This window comes from Atractosteus spatula, chromosome 3, assembly GCF_055471065.1.
Source record: "Atractosteus spatula isolate fAtrSpa1 chromosome 3, fAtrSpa1.hap1, whole genome shotgun sequence".
Classification (NCBI taxonomy): Eukaryota; Metazoa; Chordata; class Actinopteri; order Semionotiformes; family Lepisosteidae; genus Atractosteus; species Atractosteus spatula.
The window spans coordinates 12,656,887-12,680,191 of record NC_142708.1 but is presented as its reverse complement, the minus strand read 5'-3'; the positions used below and the strand labels follow the sequence as shown (position 1 = coordinate 12,680,191).

At 39.1% G+C, this 23,305-nt stretch overlaps 1 protein-coding gene across 2 annotated transcripts; it reads left to right on the top strand.

The window, feature by feature from the left end:
• Positions 1-1,961: 1,961 nt before the first annotated feature.
• On the top strand, positions 1,962-22,058 carry slc46a2 (solute carrier family 46 member 2). Of its 2 annotated transcripts, XM_088911564.1 has the most exons (5): positions 1,962-2,073; positions 2,346-3,386; positions 11,838-11,921; positions 19,937-20,093; positions 21,144-22,058. In XM_088911564.1, the coding sequence occupies exons 2-5, from the start codon at positions 2,381-2,383 to the stop codon at positions 21,196-21,198; spliced, it is 1,302 nt and encodes a 433-aa protein (XP_088767690.1). In that variant the 5' UTR covers positions 1,962-2,073; positions 2,346-2,380; the 3' UTR covers positions 21,199-22,058. The 2 variants fall into 2 exon arrangements, with proteins under 2 accessions (XP_088767690.1, XP_088767689.1); XM_088911563.1 differs by lacking the exons at positions 1,962-2,073; positions 2,346-3,386 and adding an exon at positions 9,127-10,201.
• The last annotated feature ends 1,247 nt before the right edge of the window (positions 22,059-23,305 follow it).

Below are 23,305 nucleotides of genomic sequence, written 5' to 3'. Positions count from 1 at the left end.
CAGCCGAAACGTTATGTTTTCTTTCTTCTCTTTTCACCATGGAATAAACCTTTACTTGTTCCTTTGCAGCTGACGCAGCTACCCACCTGAACTATGCAAGAATTAATATTAGTACAGTACATTAGGTGGGTAGCTGCGTCAGCATGCATACAGTAGGCTGCAAGGGAACAAGTACTGTAATAGGTTTATTCCATGCTGAAAAGATAAGAAAGAAAACCCAACGTTTCGTGGAGCCTTCTTCAGGTGTGAGAGTGTGTCAGGTGTGCTCACACCTGAAGAAGGCTCCACAGCCGAAACGTTGTGTTTTCTTTCTTCTCTTTTCAGCATGGAATAATCCTATTACCTGTTCCTTAGTACAGTATATGCCAGTATACTGGTGTATACCACAGTACAGGATACTGCATACATAAAATATTGAGATATTTGCTTTATAAAGCATTTGGCTTTCGTGCAGATACTTCACAGTGCCAAGAAAAGGTCTCAAGCCAAAGAGCACCTGGACAATCTGCAAGACTACTGGAAAAAATGTTCTCTAGGCAGAGAAGTCAAAAACCGAACTCTTGGGCACAATGAGAAATATTTCGTGTGGTGAAAACCAAACACTGCCTTTCAGCAGAAGACTGAGTCTTCTTCAGGATGAATTAGGTTGAAGTGTATTTAAAACGGAGAAGAGGAGGCACTTATTTAACCAGAGGGCTGTAGGAGTACAAAACAAGCTACTAAGTCTCCAGGAGGAGATTGAATTCTGACTCGGAAAAATAATATGTAGTTAGTCACTATGCCCACAAGAGGGGGTAACAACCTACTTATTACAAGAGGTTACAGGAGCAGCACACGGAGAGCTAAACCGCCAGACGGTCAGGTACAATCCCAAAAGGACTCAGTCCCTTCCTAGGGGGGCTAGCAGTCACAATATCTGTCGCCATTCAAAGTAGGGTCACAAAACAACCCAATTTACATTCTACAATAATGAAAATGGAACAGTACAGCAACAATTCAATCCTGTCTGTCTCCAGTCGAGGAACCCGGAATTGAGAAAACATGATTACAGTACTTCTTCATTACACAAGCACTCATAGAAATGTTTGCAGCCAGCAGCAGAGTGGCGCAGCGGAAGCGTGCTGGGCCCATAACCCAGAGGTCGATGGATCGAAACCATCCTCTGCTAAGTGCGTTTCTTTAAATTGCCCCCGGGTATGAATAAAAGTATTATGAATTTTTAAGGCACGGTTCTAAAGGGTTAAGTTTTTACCATAACACGGTACCCTTTAGGATCATTATGAAAACGTTATGAAATGACTACCACCCTTCTGCAGTAAAAGTACAGTAAGTCTCGTTTTACTGTTGCAGATCATCAATCAATGACAACTGCTACTGTACATGTTTACAGAGAGACCCACATTCACTTGGCTTCCGTCTCCTGTTCAACAGATTCAATCTGCTGAAACTGAATTCAGTCTAAAATTAGAAGTTCTGGTTATTAGGACAATGCTGCGTTCGGGAATCCTTTTGGTTTATAGCGGGTCACTAATAGATTTTATCCTACATTTTAGGTTTCTTAATATTTCATGTAATCAATTGAAATGCACGTGCAACGCTACACTCTTTAGTGTGATAGCAGTGTATCGTCAAGCAAAATTTACAGTCCTGTGTATGCCCGTATCATTTATACATGCTTTATTTTATACAGACGAGGACATTGGGGATTAAATAAAAAAGGTTAAATAAACTTCCCCATTCCATTTCACTGTAAATATGTAGCTCTGCCAGTAATTCGCATTTCATCAGATGAACCAGAAGAAAATGCCATGCATCTATTCGTATCCCCTTTTCAAAACAAAAAAAGGAGAAGTATTAGATTAAGAAACCGAAGACTGCTGCCGTACTAAAAAAAAACAAACAGGCTTTAGTTTCGATCCGTGACATCTTTTAAGACCACGGTAACAACAAGCTTCTTCTGATGGGGACCAGGAAGTGTGTCTGAGCTCTGGTCCGAGGACGAATACGAACTCTTGATCACGACATCACCAGCTTCATGTTGTATTGTAGAAGAAAGTAGAGCTACTGGATTGGGTACTGTTTTTTTTAATCATTACGTGGGCGGGTGTCGTCCATTATAAAGGGGGAAAAAGCCATGTGAAAATATTTACGGAAAGAAATGGTAATAGTTTTGAAATAGGTCACTACCAAAAAAAGTAGCTCGCAGCTGCACTGAAAGAACCTGTTTCTCGCTCAGTCCGGTTCTTGATTTTTTGCTTACAGTGAGTGTACTGTTCTTTAACAGTTTTAACTTTTTCTAATTTATAAGTAGAAACTTCTAATTTCAAACATTTCTTTTTTGTCAGCTGAACTGAACTTCTGCAAGGCTGACTGGTTCAAAATGGAATGTGCGGCATTGTTTAGGACATACATTGAACCTGTTGTGCTCGCAGCTCAGCTTGGAAGTGCATTTTATGACACTGGCTTGCAAATTGTGGTGAAGGAAAGCTATAACCGAAAAACGTCAATAAACTCCACAAACCCCGGGGACGATTTGCAAAAAGCAATATCTAATTTTTACATGATCTACAGCATGATATCGAGCTTTGTTCCTTTCCTCCCAGCTTTTTTCCTGGCAAGGCTTGGAGACAAGAGGTGTAGGAAGATACCCATCGGCGTGCCGTTACTGGGTTACTTTCTCTCCAGAGCCCTCCTGCTCCTCGTTGTCCTGGCTGAGTTACCCATTGAGGTGATGTTTGGGGGAGCAGTGCTATATGGACTGTGCGGTGGTTTTTCATCTTACTGGGCTGGCGTCATGGCACTTGCGTCCTCACGCTCAAGCGAAGAACGGCGATCCCTCCAACTGATCAGAATCGAGCTGGTTTATGGAATAGCAGGATTCGTTGGCAGCTTGTGCTCAGGACACATCCTGTCTTTTTCACAAGCAGTCCTGGTGGGAGCAAGTGTGTTCCTCTATTTGTCTTGCATCATATACATTGTATTCGTTCTAAAAGTTACCGCACAACTCGGCTCTCTTGTAGACAGGAACAAGAGCGAAGAAGAGCAGAGTGGACCATTGGAAAGTGCAGGCCTGTGCAGCCTATGCGCCTATGGCAAGACTAACATTGTGCTGCTGTTCGTCAGTGCCCTCCTGTACGATGTGTCGGTTGGCGGTGCAATGGAAATTTTGATCTCGTTTGTAATGAAGGCGCCTTTGGAGTGGGGTGCGAAAGAGGTGGGGTATGGGAATGCCGCCGGCTTTGTCATCTTCATCACCAGCTTTCTGGGAGTCTGGGTTTTCTCCAGGTGTTTAAGGGACACCACCATGATCATCATCGGGATGTTGTCATTTGCCAGCGGAATTTACGTCATGGCCTTTGTGACAAAGACGTACCTGTTCTATATAGGTAAGATTTCTTTACTGTTTTACTATATTATACAAAATTATATGAAAAATAAAAAAATCCTTTCTCTTTCTCCCTGGGCCCTCTATCCTCTGTCTCCACGTATTAATCATTAATTTTGCCTCTTTTACACTACCTTTTTCAACTCCCACTTCCCCTTTGTCACAGCTCTTTTTGACCTCCCTGCCTTTGTCTCTTACATCCCCATACACCTGAAAAAAGCTCCAAAAAGTTGTTTTTATTTTTTTGTTTTCCAGAATTGAGTTAATCTGTTCTTGTTACTGTATTATAAACCTGTGTTGCGGACATTTGCACAACTTTACCGACCCTTTAGTTTGATTCAGTTGTATTATGATTGCTATGAACAGAGTAAAACGTCAAGATCTATACAAAATAGACGGAAAATGGCATGAATTGGCCTGTATTGATGTAGACAAGATAGAGTGAGGTGAGATAACCATGTGAGAACTCCAATCATTTTGCAGAGAGTAGCATACAGGTACCATAGGAAAAATATACATATAAAATGGTACACAGTGAGCTGAAGATTTATCAATCAAACATTTCCAAATGGCCATGAAATGTTCTCATTTGTAACTATTTAATGTTCACTGGGAATAACATGCTTATCGAAAAGGTTTGTTGAGTCTTTTAGTAAATTTGGCTTAACCTACTTGACTGATGGTCAACCTCCTGGCTGTAGCACCCCTATGCAGAGCGAGAAGTGACCAAGTGGTTACTAGAAAGGTGAAGATGGGGTGGAATAGGGATGCAAAAGGACTGGAGACACTGGATTGGAAACTGACTGCAGAGTCAGACGGATTGAATTTAGCCGTTGTCTTTGTTCCTGAACTTTAATTTGAGAATCCATTTCAGGCTGCTTATTTTTCTGACTGCTATTGTGCACATGTGATGTTAACAAAGTTAATGTTAATAAAGCACAACAATACTGTCTGCTAAAGACATTATTTTGCCTTCCTTCTACCAAATGAGTTCCAAGAATAATGGGTCAATCTAAGGGGTCATAATACATTTGCTTTGTATTTCTATGATATTATAAAATCTTTTACAGATATACAGTGTACATCATCTAGAAGAAAATGTTTTTACAATGGGAGATTCTGTAAACAGTATAGTTGGTGTATTAAGTAGTCATTGCATGGAACAAAAAACTATCAATATCAGTATACTTTTTTATTATTAAACTGATACACAAAATACAAAGCCAAGGTCTAATGGATTTAATATAAGATTCTAAACATACAGTGGTGTGAAAAAGTGTTGACAAAATGAAGACTTTGGAGTGGCCTAGTCAAAGTCCTGACCTGAATCTGATTGAGATGTTGTGGCATGACCTTAAAAAAGCGGTTAAGGCTCGAAAAACCCTCCAATGTGGCTGAATTACAACAATTCTGCAAAGATGAGTGGGCCAAAATTCCTCCACAGCGCTGTAAAAGACTCATTGGCAGTTATCACAAACGCTTGATTGCAGTTGTTGCTGCTAAGGGTGGCCCAACCAGTTATTAGGTTTAGGGGGCAATCACTTTTTCACACAGGGCCATGTAGGTTTGGATTTTTTTTTTCCCTTAGTAATAAAAACCTTCATTTAAAAACTGCATTTTGTGTTTACTTGTGTTATCTTTGTCTAATATTTCAATTTGTTTGATGATCTGAAACATTTCAGTGTGACAAACATGCAAAAAAATAAGAAATCAGGAAGGGGGCAAACACTTTTTCACACCACTGTAGATATCCAACAAAAGCACGTAACGTGTGACCAACATACAAAGCATGGAATCAGGTTTTCAGCACAAAATGTGAGACACTATCAAAACCATTACAAAATGAGTATCTGAAATGTACTCCGTGGCCATTAACACAATGTTGACAGCTATGACACCTCTGGATCAGGGGTGTGTGAGCCTGGTCCTGGAGGGCCAGTGTGTCTGCAGATTGTCATTCTCACTCAGCTTGTTAAGAGCTCGTATTCATTATTGGCTTAATGGAACCAATTTAACAGCTTCTCCCAGCTCTTCATGAACATATCTTGAACATATCTTAAAGACCTGCAGACACACTGGTCCAACTGGACCAGATTTACCCTATTCCCTATTTTCTGTTTAATTGCAAAGGTTGGTCATGGCTATCTCATGTTGATGGTGTCACGCCCCACACTCTCCCTCGCAAATGCCGCTCCATTCCTGTCACGCCCCACACTCTCCCTCGCAAACGGCTTTGCATTCCCAAACCCACTGTTTCACAATCTCGTTCCTTATTGAAACCATCACATTTCCACATGTACCAGATTCCACAAATTCTCACTCCTGAACCAATTATCCAACCACATCCCTTTCCTTTCAGTATTTAAAGTTCCCTCACACACCAACCCATGCTCACTATTGAGAAGCCTCCAGTAGAATTCTCTTGTGTGTGTTTCTAAGCCTTTTTGACTGATCTCCTGGTACCAAATCTTTGCTCCTGCCTCTTGACCATGCCTTTTGGATTTTGTTTTTGGATTGTCTTTTGGATTTCTCTTGTTACTGGACTCATTGCCTTCCTACTTGATCTAGCCCCTGGATTTCGTCTTTTGGATTGTCCCTGTGCTACTCTGCATTCTGCGGGATTCATGGTTGTGCATAAGGATCCTCCTATTCTACCAGTTGGTTTCCTGACAGATGGTATTAGTATGTTGGTCCCATGGATGTTCCTGTTAGATTCAGGTCAGGCAAAGAACTTGGGAATAGCAAGGACTTGGCGTTTTTTCTAATTGAACCATTCTAATCCTAGCTTTTAAGTGTGGTTTAGGATTATGGAAAATGATGTAAAATTGAGTCTTTTAGTTTTCAGGAATCTGACAACCGGTTTTCTTAGGGACTTCATCAAAGGATGGTTGAGCAATGAGGTTGCCCCAATCTGCACCAGAGATGTACTTGTTTTTAAGGAGATTCCTCTCCATGTCATGATACTTCCACCACCCCAATGGTTGGCATGAACAATGAGATAGCATAATTCTCACCTTAATGTCTCTACACATTGTCCTCCATCAGGTTTATTAAGGGCAAAATGTCATTGTCTAGTAAATACAACACTTTTCTGCTGCTATCTTAGATGTTCTCCAGCTGTCAGCATGGGTACCCATAAATGACTTTAGAGATTATGTATCATTTTCAAGAAAACAGCAGACAGTATGGATTATTTCTTCCTGGAACTTCTCATGTGGCTGCCATTGCTACAGTGTCTGAAAACAATTGTGCTGATGGATTGGGCTGAAGTAGTGGTCTGTCCCAGGAAACAGAACGGGTTTCCTGGTTTCTCTGGACTAGTCAGTGATTGCTGAACAGTATTCTCATCCTCAAGGCAACTTCTGTCACACACATCTTCAGTTTCCTTATTAATTTTACAAATTGACCAAATAATGAACACCTGGTCTCTTTGTGATCAATTGAGTTTAATGTTTTCTTATTGCAGAGGTCAATAACTCTCAGTCAACAAACCATATCTGCACAATATTTAAATTGTAAACAGTTATATATGTGCTTAATATTGATGTAAAACTGAGGCTAGGTTACTTGCATGTGGTGTTTCATAATAGTTTCTTGTTCTAGGACCCAGTCATGCTTTACCTATTTTCCTGCTTTCCTTTGATTCTTCCTTTCTGAAGTAGGATGTGACCACCATCGTGGCGCCAATAATTGTTTGGCTCCCCCAATCACACAGACAGGTGGCCTTAATTGTGGCAGCAATAGCAGTAGTATTACTGTACACATAAAAAAACATAGCAGAAGTATAACAACAAACACTGTAAACTGACCAAATAAAACCAATAGCAAAATAAAACTATGCATTAAAAGCTGTAGTACAATGACCGGTTTTTAAGAACATTTAAAAAATGTCTGCAAATGTAGATTTTCTTATGGAGCTGGGGAAAATCTCCCAGTTATTCTCCCTGGGGTAGGGTAAGAGAACCTGAATCATCTCAGATTAAGTGTTGGACTATACTCATCCAACAAATCCTTAAGGTAACCACAAGCCATACTGTATCATTCACAGCCTTACAGTATTACTCTAGATTGTATACGAAATCAATGCAGTTTGCAAAGAATAGGATTTATACACGTTTTAGACATCAGTACAAACACTTCAGATTTTTGGATATTCTGAAGTCTGTTTCGTACCTTGGCATATACCCCTGTATACTGTATATGCCATTACACTTATCAAGACCTCCCTACCCCAGAAGGCCAAGCCTTATTTAATTTATTTTTTTATTTCATTATTTAAGCTGCAGTCACCTTATAAAGAAACAGGGAATTTCCTCTTTATTACTTGGTTAAGTACTATGTGTATTTCAAACCAACATCAGGAAGCTCTTCTTTACACAAGTTGATATTGGAGTTCAGACAAAGCTACCTACAGCTGATACCCTGGTTTATTTAAAGAAACGTCTCAATTAACTATTAACTACCAAACAGGCTACTGTATATGGACCGAATGGCTTCCTGTCATCTGTAACATTTGTAATGTTCTTATGTTAACTATTATTATGGTGGTGACAGACTGATACAAGGCTTTACAATGTGAAACGATGTCGCTGTTTGTTGGTGATGTTCTGTAATGCTAAGTAGAATGGTTTGATGAAAGTGTAGGATATACTTTAATATAGACCTAATACAGCCCAGGACGTGAAGCAAAAACCAGTGGCAGATGAAATGTGAATAATAAGGTGAAGGTTCATAATAATGTACACTTGAAACTCATGATATTATAGTTTTCAAATAAAATATTCTAGCATTTCCCTACCAGGGTCCCACCTTGCAGTTTACTGTACAGGTGGAAGGCAGAGAAAAAGATCTCGGGATGTACTGCACAGGTACAGTGTGAATAGATGGTTTTCGAGGAGGTAACAGAATGTGGCCAGAGAGAAGATAGTTTAGAGATATGAATGGCTGGTGACAGGAAGGTTTATTAAGCCCAAAGACAGAAGGGTAAACTACAGTAGCTATTTAACACAGCCATAAGTAAAACACAAGTGTATAACACATGTATACACTTGAATTAAATAGATTATAAGACCATAAATGCATAGGCAATGCGTTGTAGATTTCAAGTATTATTACATTTGTTTCTGAAACTTATAAGAAGTTAAAAATTGAACAAGGATTTTTACAATAGCACAACTGAACTAACCCTTACAATAGATTTAAGTACAGCACAGTACCAAAGACATTATTATCAGGTAAGAGGTATGAGTCATGATAAAAAAAAAGATGGAGTACAAAACATCTGGTTTCTTTTAAAACTGCCTTCGTATTTCCTGTATTTTTTTTTTTTGCTGAGTTTTAAAGTTGTATTCATGTTTCCTGGATTTTGAACTGTTAAACTTTGGAATTTGTGATTCTCTACTCTGAAGACAAAGGAGCACCGAATAACAACGGAGAACGTAATAGTTTAAAAAACGACCTCCTGATAATTCGTGATTACTAGTCCTTAGTGGAAAATGTTCCTTTCTTAAAGCGGCAAACGTTGTTTTTGTGAAGTATACTGTTATATCGGCACAGAGAAATAATGTGGTTACAGTACATTTTTTGCATGCTGCAGCCTGTGCCATTTTTTGTGTAACGTTTTCTGTGAAAGCATGCTTTCATTCTTCAAACTAGTCTGTGTTTGTGGTATTGAATTTTAAATTCAAATTTTAAAACCCCTTTCAAAGTTCGTAAATTACCAATTGAAAAGCACAGAAAAAATGCAGTGGTCCATTATCCGTGAATTCCTTGAGCCCGTTATTATCGCTGCTCAGGTTGCCAGTTCGTTCTTCGACACCGGTTTACTGATGGTAGTGAAAGAACATTACAACGTGTCGAACAGCAGTACCTCTCTGTTTGCCGAACATTATAAAAACCCCGATGACGATCAGCAAAGGGCAGTAACCAATTTCTACATGATCTACAACATTATTACGGGATTTACACCTTTTCTCCCAGCTCTTTTTCTGGCTAGGCTTGGTGATAAATGGAGCCAAAAGATTCCCATCTGCGTGTCTTTGCTAGGATATGTGATCTCCAGAGCTCTCTCTCTCCTCATTGTCCTGCTTGAGCTGCCCATCGAAGTGATGTTTGGGGCAGCTGTTGTTTATAACTTGTGTGGAGGCTTTTCTGCATACTGGGGTGGACTCATGGCTCTTGCATCAGCACATTCCACTGAAGAAAAAAGGTCCGTCTACTTTGGAAGAATTGAAATGGCTTATGGAATTTCTGGGCTTTTTGGCAGCATGGCCTCTGGCCACCTCTTCCAAAATTTGGCCTTTGCACAAAAGAAGGGGGCTTTGTTGTTTGAGCTGAGTGTTTCCCTTTACTTATTTAGCTTCATCTACAGTTTTTTTGTGTTAAAAGTCCCATCTGTTGAGAGGAGACAGTCACCTTTGACTGCTGAACAAACTTCCATCAATCACAGCGTTCCTAGTAGACATGGTGAAGAAAACAGTTGTGAGACAGAAGTCACTGAAGTGGTGAACCAAAACTCTTTTGATAAGATTAACATTGGACTTCTGTTTACTGCCGGAATATTGTACGATATGTGTTCCTGGGGCATCACAGATATTTTGAACTCCTTTGTCCTCAAGGAGCCCTTAAACTGGGATGCCACACAGGTTGGTTATGGGAATGCTGCCTACTCTGCTGTTTTCATCACCAGTTTCCTGGGAGTCCTGCTTTTCTCGAGGTGCTTAAGTGATACCACCATTATAATCATAGGGATGGTGTCATTTGCCACTGGTATACTGGTCATGGCATTTGTGACAAAAACATTCATGTTCTATATAGGTAAGATAATTTAATGTGTTAACCCGATATGTGTACTTCTCTGTAGTGTGATTCTGTCGGGAAGAGGATAAATCACATTTAGGAGATAAAAAATGTGATTTATGCTTCAGGGATGCTCAAGCTCCCATAACCATGTATCAGATCTCTGTTATACTGATTGTAGTAATGGGAAATACAGCAGGTGCAATGTGGAACATAAAAAGACAACAGCAGGCTGATTATGAGAATTTGGTCCAAAAAATCTTCAAGCAGATCTGCAAATCCATAGCAAAGAAGGGAATATTTTTTTTAAAGGACACAAATGAGTTTCTTTTCTTCTGTCTTAGGGTGTTCTGTTGTTCATTTAGTTTAAACATTTTTGTGTTATTTAATTGTAAGGAGCACAGTCCTGAATATGAATATGAATATGATATAATTATTTGTTTTGTTTTTTTTTTGTTGATTGAAGTATGGTCCAAGTATAGAACAAATTTAACAAAAATGCAAGAAGAGGTGTGTGCAAGAGATATATTTAGTGAAAGTAAGTTATGGTTGCAATTTTAAATGGCTGGGTGAAATTGGCTTTATCTGTTGTAATCCTTCCCAACTTCAGATGAGAACTTTCTTATTTTTTCTGACTCCGTTGTATTTTTTTAAAAATGGGAAAAGGCATGTATTCTGTTCAGTGTTGCATAATTCAGTGGTCTCTTATGACAAAATGTGTTTGAATTAATGTTTGCTTTTCTGTGGTTTCTGAGTTCTTGAAAATCTGCTATTAAAATTCTCCCAATGTCTAGACTTTCAAAAAAAGCATCTTTTAAATAGAATCCTAAAAGACAGCAAGGAAATTATGTAGATACAGTATAGCTTTGCGTCTCATTTCAGTACTCAGAGCCATTCGTTATGCTTTAACATCTGTTAATGTTTGCTTTATTTTACTAGCTCTGAGCAGCATGGCAACACAGTGCCTAGCATTAGCATTAACCTTCCAGCATGTCTTTGGACTGTGGGAGGAAACTAGAGCTCCCATCCAAAACCCAAGCAAACATGAGCAAAACATGCAAACTCCACACAGATAGCACCCCAGGTCCAGAATTGAACCTCAGCCCCCAGCACTGTGAAACAGCAATGCAAACCACTGTGCCACGTTGCTCCCATGAACTGAATGCACTTGCATTCTTAGTTTCCCTGCCTGGCTTTTCATTGATCTTTTCTTTCACGTTTTTCTTACATTTGTAATGCACTTTAACACATCTTCCAGTTGATTTCTCTGCAACTGCTACTGATTGGCCAGTGATTCTAATATAAAAAGCAGGTTTCTGCTCTTTATTTTCTGTGTTTTTTGCTAGTCAACCTCCCGTTAGCTCTGAAATTAAACAGATTACATTGTAGGTTTAGTGATTTATTCTATTTAGACAGTAATTGATTATTTTTAAGTTGACTTCGGATTTCTTGCTATTTATAAATATGTTTAATATGTATTTCACAGAAACATTTGGTGAACAATGTTTTAAAATTGTGAGGGCGCACAGGTGAATTCTTTGGAATGATCAGAAAGAAAGGTTCATTGAATGAAGTATTTGGGTCAATGCATTTTACAGCATGGCAAGGGAACTCTTCTGGCATTTACAGTCTGTGTTCTTTTTATTTATTACAGCTCGTGCTTTGAATCTGTTTGCTTTGATTCCAATGCCCACCATCCGCTCATTGCTGTCAAAGCAAGTCCCAGGATCCTCATATGGTAAGACTCCTTCACTAGGATTTGGGTACCACATGGAAAGTGGATATACAGTAGTCAGAGGAACAAGTAATAGGTTTATTCCATGCTGAAAAAAAGAAGAAAGAGAACACAACGTTTCGGCCGTGGAGCCTTCTTCAGGTGTGAGAGAGACAGGGCAGTAGGCAAAGGTAAAGTAGCGGGAGAACAAAGGTTGGGAGGGAGGAGGAGTGAGAGGCGGGAGCAGGGGACAGAAAGAGAGGCCAATCAAGAGGTGTGAAGTCAGAATGGGTGCAGAGAGGTGTGAAATGAAACTTCCAATGAATGGAGAAAATTTAAAAGAACAGTAGTCTGTCGTTAAGGGAAGGGAGAAGGTGTGATCCTAGCTGCAGAATAATTTTAGTTTCGGTGGTCTTTCTGATGTATGAGTTTGGAAAACCGTCTTTGAGAACACAGACGGAGAGATTAGAGTGGTCGTGGCCGTCAGAGGTGAAATGAGAAACAATGGGCTTGGAGAGATCTTTAATCTTTACAGCCCTGACGTGTTCTCTGAAACGGTCTCCGAGTCTCCTTCCTGTTTCTCCAATGTAGATGGCTGGGCATTTACTGCAAGAGATACAGTAAACAAGGTTGCTGGAGGTACAAGATGCTGTCTGGGTGATCCGGAATTGTCCTGAGGGGCCTTGAATGAGTGTGGTGGTGGCTGTGTATTTGCAGGTGATACAGCGAGCTCTGTTGCAAGGGAAAGTGCCTGGTGTGGATGGTTGTTGAGGGCGGTCAAGGGAGCTGTGAACAAGGAGGTTACGCAGATTAGGTGGTCGGCGATATGAGATAATAGGGCGATCAGAAAAGAGGGCCCCAATGGAGGGATCATCCTGTAGGATGGAAAAGTTGTGGTTAATGGTCCTGGGGATAGGAAGTGTGTTAGGGTGGTAAGGAAGCACCAGAGGAATGCGGTTGTTACGGCGGGAGTTCCTGATCGGGTTGATGGTCCGGGGGGTGTTTTTGGCTCGGGCAAGGGCCCTGTCAATCACACTGCTGGGGTATCCTCTGTTGATGAAAAATGAGTACATTTCGAGGGCTTGGTTCTCGAAGTCGATGTCGTCGCTGCATAATCGTCGTAACCTAAGGAACTGTGAAAAAGGAAGAGAGTTTTTAGTGTGGTTGGGGTGAAATGAGCTGTACAGGAGGTAGCTGTGTGAATCCGTGGGTTTGTAATAAACTGAAGTGGACAGTCGGGGGTAGTTGATAGACAAGTGGATGTCTAGAAACGGAAGAGTAGTGGAAGATATGTTAATCGTATATTTGAGGGACGGGTGGAAGTTGGTGAAATGGTGCAGGAAGAACTCAAGCTGATCGTTGGAGCATGTGGCGGCACCGACGCAGTCATCAGTATATCGTTTGTAGAGGTCAGGGACATAGCCAGTGTAGGCAGCGAAGAAGCGTTCTTCTACCCAGCCGACAAAAATGTTGGCATAGCTGGGTCTCATTCTGGTGCCCATGGCAACTCCACTGACCTGTTGGTAAAAAAGATTATTGAAAGAGAATGCGTTCAATGTGAGGACCAATTCTGCAAGGCGTACCAGGGTGTGGGTGGGTGGATCAAGCACTGTGCGTTTGTCCAGCATGTGCTTGAGTGCTGTAAGGCCTGTAAGGAGTGCTGTAAGGCCGCAGATTAGGTGGTCGTCATATCGCCGACCACCTAATCTGCGTAACCTCCTTGTTCACAGCTCCCTTGACCGCCCTCAACAACCATCCACACCAGGCACTTTCCCTTGCAACAGAGCTCGCTGTATCACCTGCAAATACACAGCCACCACCACACTCATTCAAGGCCCCTCAGGACAATTCCGGATCACCCAGACAGCATCTTGTACCTCCAGCAACCTTGTTTACTGTATCTCTTGCAGTAAATGCCCAGCCATCTACATTGGAGAAACAGGAAGGAGACTCGGAGACCGTTTCAGAGAACACGTCAGGGCTGTAAAGATTAAAGATCTCTCCAAGCCCATTGTTTCTCATTTCACCTCTGACGGCCACGACCACTCTAATCTCTCCGTCTGTGTTCTCAAAGACGGTTTTCCAAACTCATACATCAGAAAGACCACCGAAACTAAAATTATTCTGCAGCTAGGATCACACCTTCTCCCTTCCCTTAACGACAGACTACTGTTCTTTTAAATTTTCTCCATTCATTGGAAGTTTCATTTCACACCTCTCTGCACCCATTCTGACTTCACACCTCTTGATTGGCCTCTCTTTCTGTCCCCTGCTCCCGCCTCTCACTCCTCCTCCCTCCCAACCTTTGTTCTCCCGCTACTTTACCTTTGCCTACTGCCCTGTCTCTCTCACACCTGAAGAAGGCTCCACGGCCGAAACGTTGTGTTCTCTTTCTTCTTTTTTTCAGCATGGAATAAACCTATTACTTGTTCCTTTGCAGCCTACGCATGCTGACGCAGCTACCCACCTGAACTACTACCACAGTAGTCAGATACTACTATGACAGAAGGCTTGAGATACAGACCTTAAATCTGAAATTGTCATAAGAAATTATAACTAAAAATGTTTTGGGTAGTGCATGAATGATGATTTAACCTCTGTGCATAATACCTTTTCAGGCTGTATTGACAAACAGCATTACAGTGAGGAAGCTTAATAAATTACTGCATGTGTTGTTTGCACGCCATATTAAAGCACTGGGGAAGAACTAAGCACAAAATTAAAATTTGATACTAATTAAAACCATTCTTTCTAGACCTTTGAAATTGTTTAATTGTCAATATTCTAAAAGCTTTAGAAAATAACACATACTGTATTTATATGAAACCCACATAAAATTAGTTGTATGATGCACGTCTGACTGGGTTCCATAGGCAGACAATTTTTAAAAATGTAGCATTTGCCTTTATGCATTTCATCAGTTTCTTAAAATATTTCTTTCTTTATGGAAAGTAATTTTTAAATTTAAATGTGATAAGTTCTTGGTTTGTTTGTTTCCTTGTTTTGTGATTAAACCGTGTTAGACTGTAAAATGTTTTGAAATTCCAAGGGTTAATAAAGTTGATGTCTTTTACTTCCTAGCCAACTATATCTGGAGAAGTGTCAGTAATAAATGTGGGTCATTGTTGAGCTGTGCCTGGGAAAGACTGTAGTTCTGTTCTATTCTATCATTCCTGCTCTTCCAGGATAATGGCTCTTTTAGTACTGGGGCTTTCCCTTTGATGTCATCCATTGGCATACTCGGAAAAAAATCCAAAATTGTGAAAGACAGGCAGTATTATTATTATTATGATTCAGGAACTTCAGGAACATTTTATTTGGATGCTGCTGCATAATGGCTTCATAATTTCTTCATAACTGCTAAACAAGATGTCATAATGAGATACACAATGCTTTATGGGGGCATGCACAAATAACATAATCTGTGTCATGACATTTGAATTAACATCACATCATACCGAGCGCTGTACTATAACAGATCCATTATGCAGCAGCATTCAAATCGAAAGTTACCGCAACTTCATAGAAAAGTAGCATTATATGGTTTAAATAAACACAATGCGTTAAATTTCTGTAACTGATTCCCCTTACAGGCTCCTCTTTCTTGAATACCATAAGACAAGCAACAATCTGAACTACACTGATTTCATAAAGAGTGAGTACAGGCAGTTGCACCTGTTCAAACAGAGCAAGTCTTAGAACAATCGCTATTTAAAATCAGTGAAGAAATGTATTGTCGTCAGGTGCTATTTCCATAAACATGAACAAAATCACAGATTCCAAAATATAAAAAAAACACTTCAATGATATGCATACAGGTGTAGACATCAAGTCTAGTGCATATAAAGACTGCACCTGCACAACAATCATGTCATTAGTTTTTTTTATTTCTTTTAATCGTTAGTTACATAGCCAGATTCCTAAAGAGCAAGGAGTCAAACACTGATAATGTCCTTAGGAAATGCATAATCATGCAACCATTCTGTGAAGACAAATTAAAACAAAATTGCATTCAGGTACCTTAAACATAAGAGGAGCTTTTATAGCTTTCTATCTATAAAGCATATTTTTTTCTGAACAATACTTTTATTGGTTTTATTTTAATCTGTCGCACTAAATTTCCCAATTCTTATGAAAATATTTTTAAGACTTGAATCTGTGACAGATGAGATCGAGCATGCTGGGAATGATCTGTCTATAGGCTGGTACTCACATTCCTTTATGGGTTTCATTTGTACTGTTAATCTCATTTAATATAACCCTTATGGTTCCTTGCAGTTGTTTTTTACATACTGTATTCCCACAGACATTCAGCTGCATTTGGTGCTACTATGTAATGCATGGTACACACCACTATCTTGTTTTAAAAAAAACTTCAGAGAACATTGAATTTTAAACAACCGAGAGCTTGTTGTTTATATGGAACTCTAATACTGAGCCGCCATAAACCCTAGCTCATGATGCTTGCATTTCAAAATTGACTAGTCTTTCAATAAACAGTGAGAATTGATCAGCATAAGGAATTGTGATATAACACCCTTTAAAACATGGGGTTTTGTGTGACATTATTCCATATCTTCACACTGGTCAGTAATTTTTAGCATTTCTTTTTATCAGGTCAAAGCATCTTGGCACATTGCTCGGATGGTAAAAATGTTGTTTTTCTGCTTGTGCATTCCTCTTTTTTGGGCTGGTCTCCAACTCCTTCCCATACTTAAGTTCTCTCAACTTACTGTAGTCTGCTTCTAAGAATTCAGTACAAAGAAGTGAGTTCACTTGCTTACTGCAGTTGACTACCCAGAACTCAGGTATGTTAGAAATTCTGTCATGGGCTGGAACACAATTCCCTGCACGCAGTTTTCTCTCCTTCAGTCTTTTCCGGTAAGCTGATTGTGCAATTGAAGCATCTGACCTGTTTTTCAGCTGCAAAAAAGGAGAGTCCCCAGGAGGAGAGAAACTGGATGTGTGTTCTTCCCCTCCGGGGAGTGCCTTAGTTTTGGCTTTGGCATGCTGATTCTACTTTTATGCTTCCTGAAAGCAAAAAATGAAAAAGTTAGGCCAGTGAGACTGTATGTGGGTTTTTAAAATGGTCAAAATATTGTCTTTGCCCCTTCAAACAAGTAGAGCCTCAGACTTCATATGATTAATTTTCCTGGAAGGAATGCCTAAGCTTAAAATTTAATAATATCATATCACTATTTGGAAATAAGTATACACAATTCAATGAGATAGCTGTTTAATTTGTAGATGGTCAGTTTTCTGAATTTTAGTGAGGTTAGTTTGCCTTCCTAAAATTTGCCTGATGCATTTTTTTAATCAAGTTCCTGATACAGGTTTTTTAAGCATTAATTTTATTTGCAAGGGAAGAGACTCTAAAACGTATAATCTCAATGTTAATTTTAAAAAGAAACGTCTAATTTACCTTTAGATGATGAGCACATTAATATAAACACTATAATTAGTGTTGTACTTTGTGTACTAGTAATATTTCTTGTTTAAACACCAAAAACTTGGAGCAGTAAATACAAAGGAGCAATAAAAAGTTCTTATTTATTGCATTTGTAACTCAGTGTCAAAATCAAATCAAAATCTCCCATAACACCAGTTTAATGTTTTTTTCGTCCATTTAATACATTAAACCTTTGCATTTCATTTACTGTTATCTGTGTTTTAGTGACTAAAATCACCAGGGAAGTCTGTTTGTTACGGATGTTTAGATGATTATCTCAGTCTGCATTTTGATCAGCTCAAATCAGGAAAGTTCTTAATACTATGAATATAACTGGAATTTCACAATATTGTTGGTGGGAACAGAATGACATTAGTTCCTGTAGTCAGCCATTTTGAACTGAATAAGTCACATATCAAATGTGAGTATGGTATGCACAAAGGTTTTTTATTTTATACAGTACCTCTGTCCTTTAATGCCAAACCTTTTTTTACAAAGACTACAGAATTGTAACTGCTTAGATATCAAGTTAAAAATAATGATAGTACAGAGAGAAACCATATCCATTGTTCTGTTGTTTCTAAGTACAACTTATACTTTAAAAAAAATAGGGAGGGAAAATAAAATTCACTTTTTCTTTAGACAGAAGACCATTTTGTCCAATCAAGCACATCATATTTGTTTTCCAGAATAGTTTTTAGTAGGAAACAATGAGACATCTGGTAGGTACAGGTTCTCTGCACTCAGTTGTTGAATGCTTATATGAGTGAAACCTGTTGAGTTCTTTAAAAAACATAGAAATCAGAGCTTAAAAATTCAATTGTCCCATTCAGTAAAGAGAAATTTTACACAATGGAATCGTATATATTGTTTTTGTAACTGAGTTCCTGAATGTGCCTTATCAAAAGAAAGATACAGTATATTCCTTATTCCATCCTCATCTCATTGCACTGTGCTCTCTCATTGCAGTATCACAGCACACCCTGCTGGGAGAATGTGGTCGGGACTGGGCATAGAGTATCAGCAAACTGATGTTATATCTCTGTGACCTTGTATTAACCCTTCTAATCTGACCTCAGGCTCCCAGTTGAGCTGTTTTCCACACTCCTTGTTGAGGTTTCCTTGAGTGACCCTTCAGAACACAAGAAAGCAGGCAACCTCATTATTAAATATATTAATGTAAAGTTCCCATCAGTATTCTACAGTGAGTTGCAATTCTATTCCATTTTTCTTTTGACCATTTTTCTTAAATACAGATCACTCATTCTATTTTGTCATTTTCCTCCAGTGAGAAAAAAGAGTGCTAAACACTGTTGTATCTTATATACAACATTGTATATACTTTATACATTCACGAAGACCTGGTCTATAACACCGAAAAGAAATGTTTTTGTAAATAAAAAGAAAACACAGACCTAAATTTCTAAGGGAGTTTTCCTTTTACATGTAAGTATTGTTCCATGACATATGTTATAATTTTAAAGCACTAAAAGGACGTCCAAACCAAGTGTCAGAGTACCATGGTTTTGTTTTTGCAGGTTTGACTAAAACATTTTTGAGCTGGGAAGCGTTTGCAACGTTTGCCTGGTATGGCAGTTTGAATCTAGGTCAAGCACACACTGTAAGCTTCGCTTACATAGTGTCATGAAGCGTCTTTCAGGACCCTTTGCAGACAGCACAATCCGGAAGGGAGTGAGAAAACACGGGGAAAAGGGACCAGGATAGGGGCTGGAAGAATAACGGGGCGTGTCCAAGGTGTGCTGGTGCTCGGGGGGGTGTGTGCCCAGGGCAAACAAGTCCAAGGGTGTCCGTTAGAATATCCTGGGAAAGCCAATGTCCAAAACCGGGTGATCCATTTTGACACAGACGAACGAAGTTAAAAGCCGGAGTGGGATCCGGCGAAGGGTTGGGGGAAATAAAAGGGGGGTTATGGGGCCAGGCGCTCCTAGTTCCGGAACCAGATGGTCAGGATGCCGTTGTGAAGCCTATGCCGTCGGGTCGCTACTGGAGTTGTGGGTAGGCGGGCTTCAAGGCGCCCATCTTCTAAAGCTGAGCCCAGATTGGCAGGAATGTCTGGATTTTATAGGATGGGGGCAGGAACTGGAGGCAGATGCAGGAGATGGAGAAATAACGAGGAAAGGCTGGAGCGTCCTTAAGAGGAGGGGTTTACGATCGTGACATTTAGAGAATTTCAAAAGAACAAATTCTTATTTTATATCTCGTTATATCTTTTGTTACATAAAAACAAGAAAGGTTTATGAGACTCCTAGTATAGCCCAGTAACATCTGAGCTCACATTACAGTTTTGAAGTATGGTTTTTGAAATTCTTCTAAATGAATTTTTAGAAGCATGCACTGTAAAAGTAGCACCCTGACTCAAAAAGTTGTCTAAATATATTTTATATATATATTTTTTTTAATGTAGAAGCCATCAAAAAAGGCAGTGCAATAGGAAGCCAGTGGAAAAACTAGGTGACAGTGTAAAACTCAAAACAAGATGTTCAGGTTAGATCATTGACTTGAAAGCTATGCTTTTGGAGAATACGTTAGGAATGTCTGTTAATGTAGCTATACCTTCTTTTTTCCAAAGGCAAAATTATGATCTTGCTGCAGCTGTCATTCACCCTTGCTGGTGTGGCCTACTCACCTATTTTTACGAAGATTTACCAAGCTACCCTGGACTGGTTTGCTGGATTTGTCTTCACCTTGTCCAGTATTCTCACCTGCCTGGCCATTATCCCCATATGGTAAGAAGGGTCTCTGCTCTTATAAGGGTGTGGAATTTACTGCCAGAATAAATTCTACAAGAACAACTGTTCATGTAATGAAGAAACTATTATGTTCAGATTTTACTAATGGCATGAGATTTGAATTAAGAATGTAGACTACAATGCTCCTTAAATTGAAGCTCCATTACTAAAATACAGTGCCTTGAGAAAGTATTCACGCCCTCCTTCCCGAACGATATTGTTGTGTTATGACCAGAATTAGAATTGTTAATGTATTAAAATGATTTTCCCCTTGATTCACACAATATATGCGACAATTTAAAGGGGCAAATATTTTTATTGAGCAGTACATATTTATGGAAAATGAAAAACAGAAATATCTGATTTACAGAAGTAATCGCCTCTCTGAGTCAATACTTTGTAGAAGCACCTTTTGCAGCAATTACAGCTTTGTGTCATCTTGGATATGTCTGTATCAGCTTTGCACATCTGGATGTGGGGATTTTTCCATTGATTGAGGCTAAACACATACAGTAAATTCAGGTGGGTAGCTGCGTCAGCATGCGTAGGCTGCAAAGGAACAAGTAATAGGTTTATTCCATGCTGAAAAGAGAAGAGAGAAAACACAACGTTTCGGCTGTCTGAAGGCTGAAGGTGTCCACCAGGTGTCAGTAGGTGTCTACCAGGTGTCGTCCTGGTAGACCTTCTGCTGTGACATGCACTGATGGACCTTATGTGGACAGGTGCAATTCTTCTGAAATAATTGTACTGACTGGACTGTTCAGGAGTAATTACACAAGGAACGTAGGTGCACCTGGGCTCAATTTGGAGTGTCACAGTCAAGAAAAGGTTTCCAGAACTCTCATTCCACTTTCACATTATATATTTATTTGTATAGCTCGGCACCTTGATTTCTTATGTTTGTTTTACAACATAGAGTATATTTTCACAACGTAAAGTTAACCAACTCATTCCATCCTGGAAAAAAAAGCATTTTCAGAATCGAAACTTTCAGACATGTTATTATCATTCTTCTGTTTCATGTCGACATTTTTTTCTTTTTTGTAGCATCGTAGGATGGAGGACCACCAGGCAGGAAGGATATGAAAGGATACCAAGTTAATGAAGGAATGAAACCTCACCCTTCATTAGATTGAGTTACTTCTTCTAGGCCTTTTTATATTACTGTCTTCAGTGGTTGTGTGCTGGAATGTTCACTATTTACATTTTACCTCACTGAGCTTATTCTTATAACCTGTCTCAGTGTATCTCTCCATAGTAACAGCCTGAATTCTCTTCAGGCTTTATTAATGAAACACTAGTTTTAAGGAACGTTCTCAGTATAATTGTAGAATCTTTTTATCAAAGTTCACTTTTCATGGAGAAAAAGTTTTTGGCAAAACTGGTAATACCTGTAATGCTGCCAGTATTGGCAGAAGTTTAGTATTCAAGTATATAACACAGAAAAAAAAAAACATAGGGTAACAGATCTCAGAAGCTTCTGATTTCTCTCTGCACTTTTACTGATGTCTTACATAAGTTGTATTAAACTTTTGACTTAGCAGTGTCTTCACAAGAAGGTCTTCTTAGTAAAATAAGCAAAACAAAATATACCATTATTTTGACTTTTCAAACTTGAAAACTTGAAACTTGCTCAACCTTGGCAGGGTTAATAAAAATACAATAATACAATAACAATAATTTTATTGTTAATACATACATCTATTTTCTTATTATTTATTGAATTGGTTACATTATGGGCTGTTCTATTTTTATTAAATACTATAATGAATTCAAATATATTCAAAGAGGATCAACCTCATCGCAGGGTCTAAATGACATACATTTTGGTTAGTTGGGTAATGTAAATGTGTCTGTAGATAAAACAGGTTTTTTGACTTTAGAAAAAGAAGTGCATAGGGCTCATATGTCTCTGTTTTTTCTTGTCTATATTAGCTAATTAAAAGTGGAGGGATTCCGGGATTTGCGCTGCCTGGTTGTTTCATTGGACTCAGATTAACACTAAGAGCTTAATCGCTGTTTTCCCAAAGTAAAAGCCTGTGTTCCCATGACAAGGTGTGTTAAAAGGTAATTTGGAGAATACATTAGGGTCTTGACATTCGCGAAGGTTCAGTACAGAGTACCATGACGAATAACCAAATACACACATACAATAACCAAGTCCACTACTACACCATTGTGCAATGTACTGCGATAACAGTGTATACAGTATAATATGTACCGTATGGTTAAAACACTTCTAACTGACATCTAACACAAAGTAACTGACCCTTGATAATTAAAGACCAAATGAGTAGACCGGTGGGAGTGGCAATTTACAGTACTAGACTCCCATAGTGAAGGATTGTTTTAGTCCAGTTGATCACATTTCAGCTATAAGACCTAAATGAGGGCAGTTCTGAAACGTACTATATAGTACACGATTGATACAAATTACAATCCCCACTGAGATTTAAGAGCTGAAACAAATTTCAAAATATTTCTTTGTCTATAAACCTCTCTACAGCAAAAACCAGAAATCAAAAGGGACCTTAAGGACAGGGACTGAGGATCATTGCTCTGAATGTTCTACACAATAGTGCAAAAAATGTGGGAGGGAGGCAAAAAACAGAACTTGCTAAACAAAAGTAAACAATGGTAATCACACTACCACCCTAAACAGTATACAGTATCTGTTTATGATTAGTTATGAACATTTTTCCCCATTAGTACTGCAGAAAGTTGTACAGCAACAAAAAAAAGACTTCAATAAAACTGATGAGACAAGTCAGACCTTAATAACATAAATCAACTGGGCCAAGGAACAAGTAATGGCACAGCAAGACTTCAAAGTTGCCACCATTTTATATCTACACAAAGGTAAGGGTGATTTAATTATTGTGATTAAAAAGAGAAGTGCTCTCGGCAGAGCACTATGTCACATATTTGAAACACCACAGCCAGCAGTAAGGATTCACATCAATCTACCAAGCCCATTCCCATAACAACATGATCAGGCAGACAATCTATCCCACCAGCATGTAATTAAACTACCACTTACCTCGTTACCTTGTTGACAGTACTTCCCTTCTGTGTCTTAGCGATTCGTTCCTAAGTCCTGGTGATCCTTTCCTAGTGCTTACTTTGCTTCCCTGGCATTGTTTACCATCTGTATTGTTAACCATGTCTTTGGATCCCCCTTGTGCTTTGTTTATGTGTCCTCGTGTTTG